A 19,399-nucleotide genomic window follows, 5' to 3' on the forward strand; every position below is an offset into this window, starting at 1 on the left:
CTCACAGTTCATGAGACTGAGCCCTGTGCACTGGGCTCTGTGCTGATAGTGAAGAGCCGTTTCGGGATTCCCTCTCTTGTCTCTCTCTGCCCCTCCTCCAGCTTGTGTGTGCTCTCTCTCAAAATCAAAAAGAAGTAAAAGTGACTTAAAAAGTCCCTTCAAAATAGTAATAATACGATAATCAGAAATAAACTTAAATAGGGGTGCTAGGGTAGGAGACACTGGTTAAGCATCTAACTCTTGACCTCAGCTCAGGTCATGATCTCATGGTTTGTGAGCTTGAGCCTCACATTGGGCTCTGTACTGACAGTGCAGACAGAGCCTGCTTGAAATTCTCTCTCCCTCTCTCTGCCCCTACCCCACTCCCGCTCTGTCAAAATAAACTTAAAAAAATTTTTTTTAAAGAAATAAACATAAACAAGTACAGAACCTAATGGAAAAAAATAATTAAAAGATTTTGTTGAAAAACATTAAAAAAAGAACAGAAACAAATATGGAAAGACATGTCCTATTTCTGGATAGGAATGATTATAAAAATGCCAATGCATACCAAATTAATATATAAATTAAATATAATTTCATCAAGACTAAGAGATTTGTGAGGAAGATATGGTTGAAATATTTTTTAAGTTCATATGGAAGAATAAATACTAATATAAGACTAGCTGAGAACATTTTTTGTAAGGAAACATAGTGAGAGGAGATTTGTTTTACCAAATATTAAAATGAAAATATTTTGGTGTTGCTATAGAAACAAAATGGCGAATCTAGAAGAAGATCCAATTCAGTAGGTAGTCATTTATGCTGGCATAAATGACTTTCCACTGAAAGTAAACATAATAATACATTTTAATATTTATATTATTATAGAATATATATTACATACTCTATATATTCTATCATATATATCTATTTTTTTCTAGTTTATCTTTATTTTTGACAGAGAGACAGAGCACAAGCAGGGGAGGGGCAGAGAGAGAAGAGAGGGAGACACAGAATTTAAAGCAGGCTCCAGGCTCTGAGTGGTCAGTACAGAGTCCGATGCGGGGCTTGAACCCACGAACTGCGAGATCGTGACCTGTGCTGAAGTCGGACGCTTAACCGACTGAACCATCCAGGCGCCCCTATCATATATATCTATATATTATATATATAATACTCATATTCTCTATTATAAAAAGAAAAATTAATTACCAAAGGATTGAAGATTAAAATGTAAAAAAAAAAAGTTAAGAAAAATATTATAAGAAAAATTTTAGGTAATTATTTTAATAAATTTGAAGTAGAAGAAAGCCTGTCAAGTAGAAAATCTAAAAGCCATAAAAAAGACACTTTACTTCCTTGAAGCAACATCATAATGAGTATAATATGGCTGATAAAAATTATAAATCTGTAATTTCTAGTAGTCCCACCAGAAAGGAAGATTATTTAAATGTGTAACTAACCTGTTGTATTATTTGCCATATCATACATGTAGTGTCTCTCGAACCAGAAATCAAATGTATTCCACAATAATCTGTAGCTAAACAAGTAACAATATCTGTAAGAAAAAAGGAATTACAAAAAAATGAAATGGCATGGTTTTGCTGGAACAGAACTAAAAGGGCAATTTTAGTTCATGGTCAAACTATTACTAAATTGGTTGTTCTATCAGGAGAAATGTAGGAATGGCAATGGAAAAGCACTGGGGAAGAATAACACAGGAAACAAGCATTTCTAAACTCATGTAGAGAATCTTTCTTTGAGGTCACCCAGCTTTGAGAGTTAAGAGTACACACGGGGCAGGGAAATGTCCATCAGAGTCCTGCTAGTGGGTTAGGAGGCTTGAAATGAATCCCCAGGTAGTTTTGATAGGCCTCTCTGCTCTCTTACTCTCTCATCCCATTTACCTTCTACTCCCATTAAGAACTGAAATCCTGTGGAATATATGCCCCTAATCAAAAAAGTACATATTACACTGCAAATTCACACAATATAAAATACATTTCTACTAAAAGGTAAAAACCTGAGCTAAGTAGCATCTCAGGAGCCACTGGTACAGAATTAGTAGCAGACTCCCATTTCCCTTTTGTAATAGGTTTATCAGGAGGAAATCTACACCATGTCTTATTCTTATACTAAAATGAACAGCCTAAGAAGTACCAGGTTAAACCACATTCAATAATTTACCTCTTTCATGCCTAACTATAACTAAGTAATAGGGCAGGTGATGTCTTCTTCAACAACGACAGATTTTTTTTTTTAAGTTTTGTCTTAAAATTCTTACTTGTATCAACCAATTTTTTTAAAAAAGGCTTAGCCTAACATCTTTCAGATACTATGAAGCTGTATTTAATTTATATGGTATTTAGTATACCCCAAAACATTAAATACTCTTAAAGAAAGCATATAATGTTCATAACATTGCTCTATCAAAAAAAAGTTCACTCAGCTTCAAAGGTAAATATTAATGTTTTTTATAAGGAGGATGTACTACTTTTGTAGTTAGAAGACACAGGGAAACATTGCTTTTTTGGGAGAAAAAAGTTAACACTTACCCATGTGTCTAATATTGTGTGAGATAGTTTTGCCTTTTGTAAGTGACATCACTTGAATGCTATTATCCCAGTGTCCAGCACTGAAAAGCAACTTTGCATCATGTGATACTATGAATAGCTTAGAAGTTATTTCCAGCCCTGGAGCAAAAGGACCATTCATACTACGCTGAGTTCTGTAAACATAATTAAATATTAGACTTTTCCATAAAAGACCATTTACACTGATATCAACTATTTTTTTAAATCTCTTTAAAAAAGAAATAAAAATAAATCTCAACTGTTCAATTGAAATGACCATTAGTGAATGATAAAGATTTTCAGAAAAAATTAATCTTATTCATATTTTTCATCAAATAAAAATATACATAATAATAATCTCAAGGGTTAAACTAAAGAAGTTGAGACTGGTGAAGGTGTGAAAAAGATTTAAATCTTGTCTTTCAAAGCCAATTTAGTAAGATTGTCGATTCTGTAAAATGTAGTATCAAACTATTAAGCACAAGAAGGATATGACAGGATGAGGAAAGCTGGAAATCAACTCAAACCAGAAATCTACCTCATAAGCAGTTAAATGTGTATCAAACAATATTCATGAAGATAATTCTTCACTCAAACCAAAGCAAGCATGTTGGTTTTATCTGTTTCCCAGTGAACTGTGAACTCAGTCAACCCAGATTTTGCAGAAAGATACAAAGAAGTGATTGCACTTTAGCATGCATACAGAGAATGAGGGCCAATTCTGACAGTTCAGCTCTAGAATTTTATTATTCAATATCAATATGCTGAAGGTATGCTTTGTGCCAAACACAAAGAGTACTAAGACCTATGTGGGATAAGAAGGAAAAAAGACATTGCTCCTAATAAACAGCTCAAATAACTCTGAGTAAGGGAAACATCACTTTAACTTAAAATGTAACCTTTGGATACTTAACAAATTAAGGTAAATAATAAATTCTTCTTATATAAAACACATAAGGCTTATTTATAAACAACACTGTACAATAAAAATAAAATTAAGCCTCAAAATTATTGCTAATAATTTGTTTCCCTATGATATTATATAAGTTGTTTTATCCTTAAACCAGTATCAAGTCAGGAAGAGGGAAAGAACAAAAGAGAGAAGGAGAGAGGGAAGAAAATCTGGAGGTCTACTGTATTACTATCAAAATGACACCAATCAATCTAGTTGTTTTTCCTGGCAATAAGGTACCAGCTGCACCTGTTTTGCTTTAAATGTTCATTTACTTACTTTGGATTTGTCACAGTTTGATCTTTGATGAATGTAAAGTAATTAGAAATGTTTCTGTCATAAGGCAGCCATCCATGGGTTCCAACAACATAATTCATGCTTACTGTTATCTGGAAGAGAACATATGAAGACAAATATGAAATAAAAGATTAAAGAAAGCAGCACAGAATAACCAAATGCTCACATGATGTTAGCATTTATCATTTAGGGAGTAATGTGGGATTGTGTACTTAAAACACAAAATTCATTAGTCCTTTTTAAGATTTATTTTTAAGTAATCTCTGAACTCCACGTGGGGCTTGAAATCACAGCCCCAAGATCAAGAGTCACATGCTTTGCCAAATGAGCCAGCCAGGCATCCCTCATTAATTACATCTTAATTCTTAAAAAGAGTAGTCTTAATACTAATAAAGTCTTAAGTCTAATAAAGTCTTAAAATGGAAAAAGTCATTTCTTATTTTTATCTTTTATGTTATTGCAAGAAAAACTGTCCAATGAATCTTTTTTTAGTGAGAGAATTTTTGTCATTTCTCAAACTGTATTAGCATTTTAGTTGGCAGTCAGAAGAAATTAAGGGTCAAGTCTTACCATAAAAATACGACATATTATATATAATTTAGAACATAAATCATAAGTACAATTTATGACAAATTGTTAAGAAGGTCTCTCATCTTAGTGACAGTAAGAGTGAACGTTGTTTTAAAAATGAAAAACTGGGGCGCCTGGGTGGCTCAGTCAGTTGAGCAGCCGACTTTGGCTCAGGTCATGATCTCGTGGTCCGTGAGTTCGAGCCCCGTGTCGGGCTCTGTGCTGACAGCTTGGAGCCTGGAGCCTGGTTCATATTCTGTGTCTCCCTCTCTCTGACCCTCCCCTGTTCATGCTCTGTCTCTCTCTGTCTCAAAAATGAATAAACATTAAAAAAACAAAAAATGAAAAATGAAAAACTTTCCCCCCCCTTGATTATAAAACAGATTAAAAAAAAGATAACTTAAAGAAATGCAGGTATTAAAGGTGAAATCATAAGGATTCCACCATTGAAAAGCACTTTCATTTTCTTTTGTTTATCTTTCTAGATGTTTTTCCTAAACACACACACAATATGCGTAATTAGAAAGATAAGTCTAATTCTGGAATCTCTACTGTTCACTATGCTATACTCTGTTTTTATAATTTGTACCTGACAAAATGAGAATAAGACATACCTAAGTTTGGTCCATGTGCCTGTCCCAGATCCAAGATCCTTTACTAGCTAGTTCTATGACTTCGAGCAAATTACCTTTCTTTTTTTAAGATTTATTTATTTTTGGGGTGCCTGGGTGGCTTAGTTGGTTGAGTGTCCAACTTCAGCTCAGGTCATGATCTCATGGTCTGTGGGTTCAAACCCTGTGTTGAGCTCTGTGCTGACAGCTCAGAGCTTGGAGCCTGCTTCCAATTCTGTGTCTCCCTCTCTCTCTGCCCCCCATCCCCCTGCTCATGTTCTCCCTCTCTCTCTCTCAAAAATGAACATTAAAACAAAAAGATTTATTTATATTTGAGAGAGCGAGCACAAATGGGAAGGGCCAGATAGAGAGGGACCGAAGACCCTAAGTGGGCTCTGTGCTGACAGCAGTGAGCCTGATGCAGGGCTTGAATTCACGAACCATGAGATCATGACCTCAACCAAAGTCTGACGCTCAACTGACTGAGCCACCCAGGTGCCCCTGAGCAAATCAGCTATGAATTGTAGTTTCTAAACTATAGGAAGGAAATAATAATGGTGCCCATCTAACAGGATTATTAGTGCCCATCTAACAGGATTAAATTACAAACTTCATGTAAACTACTCACTAACATCTCCCGCATCTATACCTTCCTCAATTCTGTATTATTTCTCATTTTTATTACTTATACTGCCTTATGATATATTGTAATATCTAATAAGATGTTACATCCTATTTTTCTGGTATAAAATTTTCTGGTATTAGGACACCTGGATGGCTCAGTCAGTTGAACGTCTGATTTTGGCTCAGGTCACGATCTCACAGTCCATGAGTTCAAGCCCTGCATCGGGCTCTATGCTGTCAGCTCAGAGCCTGGAGCCTGCTTGGGATTCTGTATCTCCCTCTCTCTCTGCCCCTCCCCCAATCGTGCGCGTGCTCTCTCTCTCAAAAATGAATAAATGTGGAAAAAAAGATTAAAAAAATAAAAATAATAAAATGTTCTCGTATTTTCACATCAGAATTACAGCTAACTACTTGAACATTGCTATGAAACTAGAAGAAAACCACAAGAAAAACATCTGGAAAGACCACAAATACATGAAAGCTAAATAACATGCTACTAGGCAATGAATGAGTCAACCAGGAAATAAAAGAAGAAATTTAAAAAATACATGGAAACAACTGAAAATGAAAATACAACAGTCCAAAACCTCTGGGATCCAGCAAAAGTGGTCCTAAAAGGGAAGTACAAAGTAATATAGGCCCACCTCAAGAGGCAAGATCATTTATATAAATAATAAGAATCTAACCTTATACCTACAGGAGCTAGAAAAAGAACAGTAAATGAATCCTAAAGCAAGCAGAAGAGGTGAAATAATAGATTAGAGCAGAAATAAAAGATATAGAAACTAAAAAAACAATAGAACAGATCAATGAAAACAGGAGCTGGTTATTTGAAAAAATTAATTGATAAACCTGTAGTCATACTATTCAAAAAGAAAAGAGAAAGGACTCAAATAAATAAAATCACAAATGAGAGAGGAGAAATAACAACCAACATCACAGCAATACAAACAATTATAAGAGAATATTGTAAAAAACTATACCCCAACAAACTGGATGATCTGGAAGAAACAGATAAATTCCTAGAAACATATAAATTACCAAAACCGAAACAGGAAGAAACAGAAAATTTGAACAGGCCAATAACCAGCAAAGAAACTGAATCAGTAACAAAAATAACTCCCAACAAACAAAAAACCCATGACCAGATGGCTTCACAGGCAAATTCTACTAAATATTTAAAAAAGAATTAATACCTATTCTTTTCAAACTATTCTAAAAAAACAGAAAAAGATGAACAACTTAATTTCATTCTATGAGGCCAGCATTATCCTAATCGCAAAACCAAATAAAGATACCATATAAAAGAGAAATATAAGCCAATATCCCTGATGAACATAGATGCAAAAGTTCTTTAAAAAATACTAGCAAACCAGATCCAACAGAACATTAAAAAAAAAAAAACATTCACCACAATCAAGCTGGATATTCTTGGGTTGCAAAGGTGGCTCAATATTCACAAATCAACCAACATGATACATCACATTAATAAAAGAAAGGAAAAGAACCATATGATCATTTCAATAGATGCAGGAAAAGCATTTGGCAAAGGACAACATCTATTTATGATAAAAATAAATGGAAAGATACTCCATGCTCATGGATTGGAAGAAAAAATATTTTTAAAAAGTCATACTACTCAAAGCAACCTACAGTTTTAATGCAATCCCTATCAAAATGTCAACATCATGTTTTCACAGAACTAGAACAAACAATCCTCAAATTTTTATGGAAACACAAAAGAGAAAAGCAAAGCTGGAGTCATCACAATTCCAGACTTCAAGTTATATTACAAAGCTGTAGTAATCAAAATAGTATGGTACTGGTACAAAATAGACCCACAGATCAATAGAACAGAACAGAAAACCCAGAAATGAACCCACAACTATATGGTCAACTCATCTTTGATAATGCAGGAAAGAATATCCAATGGGAAGAAGAATATCTCTTCAGCAAATGGTATTGGGAAAACTGGACAGCTACATGCAAAAGAATAAAATGGGACTACCTTCTTATAGCATACACAAAAGTAAATTCAAAATGGGTTAAAGACTTAAATGTGAAACCTGAAACCATAAAAATCCCACAGGAGAACACAGACACTAACTTCTTTGACATTGGCCACAGCAACTTCTTTCTAGATATGTCTCCCGAGGCAAGGGGAACAAAAGCAAAAATAAATTATTGGGACTTTATCAAAATAAAAAGCTTCTGCACAGCAAAGGAAACAATCAACAAAACTAAAAGGCAACCTATGGAATGGGAGAAGATATTTGCCAAGAACATATCTCATAAAGGTTAGTATCCAAAATATATGAAGAACTTAATAAAATGGAACACTCAAAACACCAAATAAACCAATTAAAAAATGGGCAGAAGACATGAATAGACATTTTTCCAAAGAAGATACACAGATGGCCAACAGACACATGAAATGCTCAACATTACTTATCATCAGGGAAATGCAAATCAAAACTACAATGAATTATTACCTCACACTTGTCAGAATGGCTAAAATCAACAACACAAGAAACAAGAGGTGTTGGTGAAGATGTGGAAAAGGGGGACCCTCCTGCACTGTTGGTGGGAATGTAAACTGGTATGGCCACTCTGAAAACAGTATGAAGTTTCCTCAAAAAGATAAAAATAGGACTACCCTGCCATCCAGCAACCACACTACTAGGTATTTATCCAAAGAATACAAAAGTACTAACACAAAGGGATACAAGCACCCTGATGTTTATAGCAGCATTATCTACATACCATAACCAAATTATGGAAATAGCCTAACTGTCCATCAACTGATGAATGGATAATGATGGAATATTATTCAGCCATAAAAAAGAATGCAATCTTGCCATCTACAAAGACATGGATGGAGCTAGAGAGTATTATGCTAGGTGAAATAAGTCAGAGAAAGACAAATACCATATGATTTCACTCATATGTGGCATTTAAAAAACCAAAGAGCAAAGGGGGAGGAACAGATAGAGGGAGAGAGGCAAACCAAGAAACTATGGAGACCAAACTGATGGTTAGCAGAAGGGAGATGAGTGGGGAGATGAGTGAAATAGGTGATGGGGATTAAGGAGTATACTTATTGTGATGAGCACTGGGTGATGTACACAATACTATATTATACACCTGAAACTAGTAGTATACTGTATGTTAACTAACTGGAATTTAAATGAAAACTTAAACAAATTTTTTGACTCTAAAAATTGACCAAAAGCAAAAAATAAATCAAGACACATTGACAGAAAAAAAAGAAGTGTATTACAGTTAACTACTTGAAATAAAAGCTGTGTATCTAGAAGATACATTTTTTATACTCAGTCAAAATAATTCCATAAAAATTGTCTTTATTATTTAAAAAGTCTTTAATTTTTTTTTATTTTCTCATTTTTTAAAAACGTCTATTTATTTTTATTTTTGAAGGAGAGAGAGAGACAGAGTGTGAGTGGGGGAGGGGCAGAGAGAAAGGGAGACACAGAATCTGAAGGGCTCCAACTCACGAGCCGTGAGATCACGACCTGAGAGATGAAGTTGGGACACTTAACTGACTGAGCCACCCAGATGCCCCATATTTTCTCAATTTTTTTGATGAGTTGTAATGTATACAAACATAGCAGTGAGAAAAAGCCATAAATCTACTTACCAGTAACTCAGGACTGCCTTGAGACATAAAAGAGCGAGACTGATTTTTGGGGACAATGGCCTTTATTAGTGGAATACCATCACTAATTCCCTATAAAATAAAAGACGGAGGCTTAGTGGCTGGTTCTGTTTATCTTTATTAGTTACAAGTTATTGAAAACTTCTATTTCTTTAAACAAGAATGAACCCGGTAATACAGCATTTTACTCTATCAAAACATATCATTTAATTAAATTGTAGGAAAGGAGAATCACTATGCTGTACTCTTGAAACTAATATAACAGTGTGTGTGAAATGTACTTTAATTCTTTAAAAAGGCTAAAAAATGTAGGAAAGGAATTATATACCATGTTTGGATGGCATACTTGAAACTTCTCAAACCCATCATTTTCTTGTATTCTACTACTTCACTGTGAAACAGATGCAGATTTCAAGGAGTATCAACCATTTAAACAGCCAGTGATTTAGAATCTTTCCTTTTCCCTTGCCATACTGGCATTAATATAAAGTAGAAAATATAGACCATATAAGAGTACATTGCTCAAATAAGTCAAATGAGACAACTGGTTATATTCTACAGAATTTCCTTTTGGGTTTAACTTTCAAAACACAGATCTATCCCATTAACTGAGGCAATCTCTGTAAGCCATAACAATAGGACGAGAAAATAAAGAGTTCTCAGAAAATTGGCATTTATCTTATATAACGTGAAACAGAACAATGATTTGTTTTAAGTTTTGTGAGAGCAGTTCATAAATTATACCTAACATTTATTAGGTAAATTATAACTTAATATTATTGGGTATATACTATGTAACAGGTGCTATTCTAAGAGCCTCATATGAATAATCAATGATAAACTATAAAAAGTTAGTGCCTATCTTTTCTCTTCACTCTGTAGATCAAGAAAAGAACTTACATTTGAACAAGCATAAATGAAAATGGTGTCTGAAGAAAACTATTTATTAGGCCCTTGCTTTCACTGCTACCTGTTTTCTTCACCATTTTAACTAGGAAGAGATGACCTATAGAGACCTTTTTTCATATGAATGAGTGGGGAAATACCTTCCCCTATGGTGATGTAAAGGGATTAACAAATTATTAGTACCCAAGGATATTTCTTGTGTTTTTTATCCTGCTCCAGATACTGGTCCCGAGGATAGCTACCCTGTGACACAGTGGGTACAGAGAGGGACAGATGTCACTGCAGTTGCAAATGGAACTTGGAATGTATTATTCTATAAAAACAAAGTTGCAAATGATTAGACATGGTGAAATCATTTTATCACCATTGCATAATAAATATAGTATTACATGTCCATCAGATTATGGGATAAAGAGGGTTTTATGGGTTGCCCTATGTGCAGTGGAGAGTTAACACAGAAGGATTGAGACAGCTCTTTTTAATTTTTTTTATTTTTTTAAATGTTTGTTTATTTTTGAGAGAGAGCGAGAGAGACAGAGCGCTAGTGGGGGAGAGGCAGAGAAAGAGGGAGACACAGAATCTGAAGTAGGTTCCAGGCTCCAAGCTGTCAGCACAGAGCCTGATGCAGGGCTCAAACTCACGAACCTGAGCCAGAGTTGGACACTTTGACTGAGCCACCCAGGCATCCTGAGATAGCTCTCCTTAGAAAGGCCTTCTTGTAAGGTTGGCCCTTGGCTGGTATCTGGGAACTTGGTGGGCAGAGTTCCTTACACTGATATAAGACTTGTCTTCAATGATAAAAGTGGCTCATTATTTCTAGATTATTTGTGCAAACAATATGGCTTGTGCTGAAGATGCGCTTTTGTACTTGGGGTCTAGAATTTTAGCATGTGCTAAGCAGAGGTTGCTCATGTTACCAGCCTCCAATAAAAACCCTGGGTGTTGGGGTGCCTGGCTGGTTAAGTTGGTAGAACATGTGACTCTTTATCTCACAGTTGTCAGTTCCAGTCCCACAATGGGTGTAGAGATTACTTAAAAATAAAGTCTAAAACAAAACAGAACAAAACACAACACCTGCCCTGGGTGGTGAGTCTTTAATGAGCTTTCCTGGTAGACAAATTTGTTTTCACATTTCATTACCGGTAGAATTAAGCACATCTTATGTGACTCCACTGGGATAGGATTAATTCTTGGATGCTTGTACCTGGTTTCCCCTGCACTCCACCCGATGTGCCTTTGCCCTTTGTTGATGTTGTTTTGTATCCTTTCACTGTAATAAATTTTAGCTGTGAGTATAATAATAGGTTGAATCCTGTGAGTCTTTCTAGCAAATCACCAAACCTGAGGGTGGTCTTGGGGACCCAGAACACATCTGGGAATTAGTCATCATCTTTTTTTTTTTTTTTTTTTTTTTTTACTAAGCTCTTTGCCCAACGTGGGACCTGAACTCATGACCCCAAGATCAAGAGTCCCATGCCCCACCAACTGAGCCAGCCAGGTGCCCCAAATTAGTCATCATTTCTAAGTACAGTTTCTATTTATGCTGAATTTCAGGCAACTGACTTAGATACTTTGGGAAAACAACTGATTCTGGGGAGTTTGTATTATTAAACACTAAAAAACTATCTCATTAAACATGAATTTAAGAAAGGAGTGACAAAGATTAATTATGAAGTGCTTTCACAGACATGTGAAAACATTTACGTTAAAATACCGTAGAGCTTACTACAACATTGTTCATTTGAGTAAAAGTCAGTTTAAAGCTAATTATAACAAACTTAAAATTTTTTATACCAAATTATCAAAAAATTCTTTAAAGACTTCCCATGGTACTGAACCTAAGAAACACATTATAATGATGCTCTAGTGCAGGGTTTGACAAACTAGGCCTATGGTTGAAGTCCTGCCTACCACATGTTTTATAGGTTGTAAGTTGAGAATGGTTTTTAATTTTTACTTTTTTTTTTTTTTTAATGTTTATTCATTTTTGAGAGACAGAGAGAGACAGGGCATGAGCGGGAAAGGGGCAGAGAGGGAGACACAGAATCTGAAACAGGCTCCAGGCTCTGAGCTCTCAGCACAGAGCCTGATGCGGGGCTCGAACTCACGCACCGTGAGATCACGACCTGAGCTGAAGTCGGATGCTTAACCGACTGAGCCACCCAGGCGCCCCAATTTTTAAATGGTTATATTTTAAGTGGTAATTATGTACCTACATAATATTCTTGATTTTGACTCTGGATTACAAAGTCCAAAAGTATTTACTATCTGGTTAAATTAAGAAAAGTTTACCAAACTCTACTGTATTGCATGAGTTACTGCTTGTTCCACACATCTCCAAGCTATTCTTTTTTTCCCCCCAAACTATTCTTAATAACATTTTTTTGAGAGAGAGAGAGAGAGAGAGAAGAGAAGAGAAGAGAAGAGATGCATGCGTGGGGGAGGAGCAGAAGAAGAGGGACAGAGAGAATCCCAAGCAGGATCCCTGCCCAACACAGAGCCAGACATGAGGCTTGCTCTCACAACTGTGAGATCATAACTTGAGCTGAAATCAAGGATTGGATGCTTAACTGACTGAGCCACCCAGGCACCCCTTCTTAATAACATTTCATTATCATTTTTTCTTCTTGCCAAGAGTTAATATTATCTGTCCTAACCAAATTCATAGGTATAAATGCATTCATATTCTGAACCATGCTAAGTAATTCAACATGTATAAACATTTGAATTTAAAGCACTCTTTCAATTATAGCATTAACTACCTTGTTTAGTTCATTATTCCTTCTGATATTAGCAATTAACAATTTGACTTACTGGGCCATATTTTATAAATATGCAGACACTGTAATTAAGAGTTATTTCACACACCCTCTACCTATCATCTCAGCTGTCATAAAAAGGAATTTAAACCAAATTATTTATTCTTCCTTGTCAAGAAAATGTAAAATAAAAGAAAGCTAAGAGAAACATTTCACACTACCACTCAGTGGCAAACAAAACTCCCAATAAGATTGTTTTAAAAATCCTGGATGCCTAGGAGGTTCAGTTGGTTAAGCATCTGACTCTTGATTTCAGCTCAGGTCATAATCTCATGGTTTGTTGAGTTTGAGCCCCGCATCAGGCTCTGAACTGATGGTGCAAAGCCTGCTTGGGATTCTCTCTCTCTCTCTCTCTCTCTCTCTCTCTCTCTCTCTCAAAATAAATATATTTAAAAAAAATAATCAATAAAGAAAAAATTGTTTTAAAAATCCAAGAACATATTATTGCAACATTATTTATGACTTTGGACTAAATATTTATGATGCCCCTCCCTATAGAGAATAAAAGGAGTGTGCTCGCTTCGGCAGCACATATACTAAAATTGGAACGATACAGAGAAGATTAGCATGGCCCCTGCGCAAGGGAGAATAAAAGGAGCATTGAGGTGTACAGAATTCATAGAGAAAATGCTTTGACATTACCAAGTTTATATTACCTCTATAAAAAATGACTTGAGTTCGGAGAGGTGCTGAAATAGGTCCAGGGTTGAAGTGTCTGTTTTGGCCTGCTTCTGCACTGCTTCCTCTGCTGACAACCTAGGAGGATGTGGTTCCTTCAAAATAATTTTAAGAAAAATAATTCCGTAATTATATTAAGACATATCTTACTGTATTCTTTCATACATACTGGGCTCTAGTTACAACAGATTATATACCATGCACTGTTGACAATTCTAGGCCATTTTTCAGAGTACTCCCCTCAGCAGAATTCCTACTCTTTTCATTTCTAAAGAAACCCTACTTCTACTTTAAAGTTTTTCTTACTGATGTCTATCTTGAATTTCTAAGCCAGAATTAATTATTCTCTTTGATTATCTTCACCAGCATATTACTTTGTTTAGTATTTTATTTGTTACTTATTTCTAATTTGGATTACATACTTGTTTATGGTCTATCTCTTCCAACTAGGCAATAGGTATCTATCTTTTTTTTAATTTTAAGATTTTATTTTTTAAAATAATCTCTACACTTAATGTGGGGCTCAAACTCACAATAGCAAAATTAAGAGTTGCATGCTATACTGACTGAGCCAGCCAGGGGCCCCTAGGCAACAGGTATCTTTAAAAAAATTTTTATTTTTATTTTTATTTTTATTTTATTTATTTTTAAGAGACAGAGAGAGAACCAGCAGGGAGGAGTCGGGGCAGGGAGGGGTGGGGGGTGGATAGATCTGAAGCAGGCTCTGTGCTGCCAGCAGAGTCTGATGAAGGACCCAAACTCATGAACCGTGAGATGCTGACTGAGCTGAAGTCAGACACTTAGTCAAATGAGCCATCCAGGTGCCCCAACAGTAGGCATCTTAAAGTCAGAAAACAAGTCTTACTCATTTTTGGATTTTCGATACCTGTTATATTGAGTATGACAGAGGCTTAATAAGTATTTGGTAAAATTAAATGAATTGCTCAGAAGTCAAAATTTACATGGGTGAATCCTTATTTCCTGAAATAAGATAGAAATCTCAATACTATCAGAATCCTATTATACATATTGCTGCATTTGTTTTCAAATAAATTATTCTTCCTTAACTTTAATGTCAGAGACATAGAACAGTGTTACCTTTATAAATAAGAAGTAAACGGCAAATCAAATTAACATGCAAAAGGCATAGTTAAAATGCAGAACAGAATTCCATCTATAGGGGATTTTTCTATCTCCATCACAAAATATTCAATTATAGAAAATACTATGACAGCTATAAGTACTTCAATAGTACTCAATTAGCTCTCAATCCATATATTAGTCACTTTATTATTGAAAAAATGTTTTTAATGTTTATTTTGATAGAGACGGTGCAAGTGGGGTTGGGATAGAAAGAGGGGGAAGAAAGAGAGAATCCCAAGCAGGCCCTGCACCTTCAGCACAGAGCCCAATGCAGGGCTCGAACTCAAAAAACACAAGATCATGCATGAACTGAGCCAAAATCAAGAGACAGATGCTTAACTGACTGAGCCACCCAGGCATTTCTTATTCACTTTATTTTAAATCAAAGGCTGACTTCTCTGTCATTTTTTATGGTAATAAAAACTAATTAGCACTTGTTTTATAAAAAAAAGAAAAGTACAGCCAGTACAAAAATAATATGGAATCTATTTCAAAACTTAAGTGTTCTATTGTCTTCTGTTCCTTTTGCACAGCAGATAGGGATAAAGCACTGATTTTAAATATGACTATTTTGTAAAAAACCCATGTTGGAGGCTTTAAATAAACTCTAAGGAATAGTAGCAATTACAAAGCTAGGTGTGATAACTGACTTAACAGAAGTACAAAAGATCTATAAGCCAGAGTTTAGATCCACTCTTGCTATAACAGCTGTGGAGATTTCAATTCACAAATATTTGCTGCACACATACTATATGCAAGAAAGATATAAAATGATTAAGAAAAGGTTGCTGCCTGTAACATAGTTATAATAAAGTAAGGCAAATGCATAAATATAAAACTAAGGCAGAAAATGTCATAATTAGGATATATATAATAGCCCATAGAACACGGAAAGTGATGTAGTTCAATAAGGGGGATTATGGCTAATATTCAGAGGAGACATGGCATGGTAGAAAGGCTTTTTTGAGTTAGTTAGTCATGCATCCAAATCCTGCTCCAGTCACATTTTAGTCATGTAAACACAATAAAATGATTGGCTTCCTGAGTAAATATAACTCCTCTGTGACTTAAGAGTTATTGACTATATACGTGGATTTTGACTACAATATTTTGTTATTTCAAAATAGGAACATTTAAATCTATTTATTTTTTAATAATATAATGACAGTATAATTTTTGTCAAATTCTAAATTCTGAGATAAAGCGTTAAATCATTAAAATACTTAAAAACACCAGTAATACTGCTCCTCAGCAATTAAAATTCTAGACTTCTGATGCAATCAATAACTTTTATGATTTACCTTTAACAGTTGACAAGGTGTTTGCCCAAAATTATTAATCATCCCTTCTAAGGCTTTTCTTTCCTTTTCATCTGTTAAGGCATCTAGATCCACAGCTCCTAAAACAAGGAAAAGTCAACTCACTACAGAGTGAAAACAAATCAGCAGGACACACAACTGATAAATATACTGGGGACTGATGAGTATATTTTCAATAAAATATTATTCCATTCTTCAATTTATAAGAATATTGTGAGAGGTCACTTAAAAAAAAAAACAGCGAAACTTCAAACATTAAATATGTATAAGAATAAGTACCATCTATTATTCTCCAACAAAAAAAAAAGTGGGGGGCGGGTAGCAACTGGGTAGCTCAATAGTTTGAGTGTCCAACTCTTGATTTCTGCTCAGGTCATGATCCCAGGGTCATGGGATCAAGGCCTGCTCTGGACTCCACACTCAGTGTGGAGCCTGCTCCAGATGATTCCTCTCTCTCTCTCCCACTTGTGCTCTCTCTTAAAAAACAAAAAATTCCATCCATTATTTAGAACAAAATGTTTCAAACAAAAGTTAACTGGAAGTCCATAAAAATTTCTCTTGGAAAAGTACAAATTATTCACGGTATACTTAATTGTTTTCTTCATGATAATCAAGCTGAAACAAATGTAATAATCACGCAAAATACTACTATAAATTACCATTTATCTAACAAATACTAGGAAAGGTAACATTCTGGTTAACTGATTATACCCACCCATACTTGATATGGTTAGTAATTGGCCAAACTAGGTAAGTCTGATTTCAAATCAAGCCTATGCTCATAACCAAAATGGATACTACCTCCCTACAAAACTATCATCAAATGAATATGGCAAAGCAAGAGCATGCTTGTTTATTTACCAAAAGGCATATGGACTCTGCTCATATTTACATAACTTCATACTATTCACAATCTTTAGAACTATTAGGATTAGATCTACTGAATGATTAAAAAAGAAAACAAACCACTTTTTTTTTTAATGTTTATTTTTGGAAGAGAATGAGAGAGAAAGCATGAGTGGGAGAGGCGCTGAGACAAGGGAGAGAGAGGATCTGAGGCAGGCTCTATGCTGACAGCAGGGAGTCCAATGCCAGGCTCAAACTCATGAACGAACAGTGAGATCATGACCTAAGCTGAAGTCAAATACTTAACTGACTGAGCCACCCAGTCGCCCTGAAAACACTATTTCAAAGCCTTCAGAAAATGTTCTTCATCTTGAGCTAAACACTGGAATGATGTCATCTTACTATTATTTGAAGACTTTGTTATTTATAATACTAACGGTCTTCTTTCAAAGTCTGCTAACAATTCAACACTAAATACTTATTGTAGGACCTGACTGAATAGGACACATATGGTCAGAGATCAAAAACTTTTATGACACCAATAACTGACATTTACAATCAGATTTTCCATACATACTGTTTTTTTTTTAATCCCCTTTATCTATTTCACCCCTCCCTGCACCTACCTCCCTGCTTTGGCAACCACCAGTTTGTTCTTTGTATTTAGAGTCTTTTTGTCTTTTTTCTTTGTTCATTTGTTTTCTCTCTTGTGCTTTTTAAAAAAATTTTTTTTAATGTTTATTGATTTTTAAGAGAGACAGACACAATGCAAGTGGGTTAGGGGCAGAGAGAGAGGGAGACAGAGAATCCAAAGCAGGCTCCAGGCTCCGAGCCGTCAGCACAGAGCCCAAAAGTGGGGCTCGAACTCATGAGCTATGACATCATGACCTGAGCCAAAGTCAGACGCCCAACTGACTGAGCCACCCAGGCGCCCTAAGACATGTGCACTTCTTAATCCCATCACCTATTTCACCCGTTCCCACACACACCTCCCCTCTGGTAACTATGTTTGTTCTCTATAGTTAAGAGTATGTATCTTGGTTTGCCTCTCACTTCGCTTGTGTTGTTTCTTAAATTCGACATGAATGAAATCATGGTGTTTATCTTTCTCTGATTGGCTTATTTCACTTAGCATTACATTCTCTAGGTCCATCCATATTGTTACAAATGGCAAGATTTCATTTTTATGGCTGAGTAATACACCATATAGTACATATACAGTACATATAAAAATATATACATCTTCTTTATCCATTCATCTATCAATGGACACCAGTTGCTTCCATATCTTGGCTATTATAAATGATGCTACCATAAACATAGGGGTGCACAGATATTTTCAAATTAGTATTTTCCTATTCTTTGGGTAAATATCCACTAGTGGAATTACTGGATCAAAGGGTACTTCTATTTTTAATTTTTTGAAGAACTTCCATACTATTTTTCACAGTGGCTGCACTTGTCTGCATTCCCACCAACAGTGAACAAGGGTTCCTTTTTCTCTACATCCTAACATGTTATTTATATATTTTTGAATATGAAATTTATTGTCAAATTGGTTTCCATACCACACCAAGTGCTCATCCCAACAGGTGCCCTCCTCAATGCCCATCACCCACTTTCCCCTTTCTCCCATCCTCCATCAACCCTCAGTTTATTCTCAGTATTTAAGGGTCTCTTATGGTTTGCCTCCCTCACTCTCTAACTTTTTTTCCCCCTCCCCTTCCTCATGATCTTCTGTAAAGTCTCTCAGGATACACATATGAGTGAAAACATATGGTATCTGTCTTTCTCTGCCTGACTTATTTCACTTAGCATAACATTCTCCAGTTCCATCCACGTTGCTACAAAAGGGCATATTTCATTTTTACTCATTGCCAAGTAGTATTCCATTGTACATACAAACTACAACTTCTTTATCCATTCATCAGTTGATGGATATTTAGGCTCTTTCCATAATTTGGCTATTGCTGGAAGTGCTGCTATAAACATTGAGGTATAAGTGTCCCTATGCATCAGCACACCTGTACCGCTCGGGTAAATTCTTACCAGTGCTATTGCTGGGTCACAGGGTAGATCTATTTTTAATTTTTTGAGGAACCTCCACACTGTTTTCCGGAGTGACTGTACCAGTTTGCATTCCCATCAACAGTGAAAGAGGGTTTCCGTTTCTCCGCATCCTCGCCAGCATCTATAGTCTCCTGATTTGTTCATTTTAGCCACTCTGACCCGCGTGAGGTGGTATCTCAGTGTGGTTTTGATTTGTATTTCCCTGATGAGAAGTGACGTTGAGCATCTTTTCATGTGCCTGTTGGCCATCTGGATGTCTTCTTTAGAGAAGTGTCTATTCATATCTTCTGCCCATTTCTTCACTGGATTGTTTCTCGGGTGTGGAGTTTGGTG

At 35.5% G+C, this 19,399-nt stretch overlaps 1 protein-coding gene and 1 non-coding gene across 4 annotated transcripts in view; one reads left to right on the forward strand and one right to left on the reverse strand.

The window, feature by feature from the left end:
- NBEAL1 (neurobeachin like 1) overlaps nt 1-19,399 on the reverse strand; it is a 176,095-nt gene that overhangs the window by 11,424 nt on the left and 145,272 nt on the right. For all 3 annotated transcript variants that reach the window (XM_053906042.1, XM_053906037.1, XM_019446321.2), the window contains 6 exons: nt 16,133-16,230; nt 13,667-13,783; nt 9,268-9,357; nt 3,787-3,896; nt 2,538-2,710; nt 1,446-1,540 (listed from right to left, as the gene is read on the reverse strand). In XM_053906042.1, coding sequence (XP_053762017.1) covers nt 1,446-1,540; nt 2,538-2,710; nt 3,787-3,896; nt 9,268-9,357; nt 13,667-13,783; nt 16,133-16,230 — 683 coding nt within the window. The remainder of the gene's footprint in view (nt 1-1,445; nt 1,541-2,537; nt 2,711-3,786; nt 3,897-9,267; nt 9,358-13,666; nt 13,784-16,132; nt 16,231-19,399) is intronic.
- Nucleotides 13,523-13,630, forward strand: LOC128772646 (U6 spliceosomal RNA). Its single transcript, XR_008416808.1, has one exon. It is a non-coding gene; the product is annotated as a U6 spliceosomal RNA (small nuclear RNA).

The sequence above is a fragment of the Panthera pardus genome, unplaced genomic scaffold (assembly GCF_024362965.1).
Source record: "Panthera pardus isolate Hobbes unplaced genomic scaffold, ASM2436296v1 HiC_scaffold_10, whole genome shotgun sequence".
In the NCBI taxonomy this organism is placed as follows: Eukaryota; Metazoa; Chordata; class Mammalia; order Carnivora; family Felidae; genus Panthera; species Panthera pardus.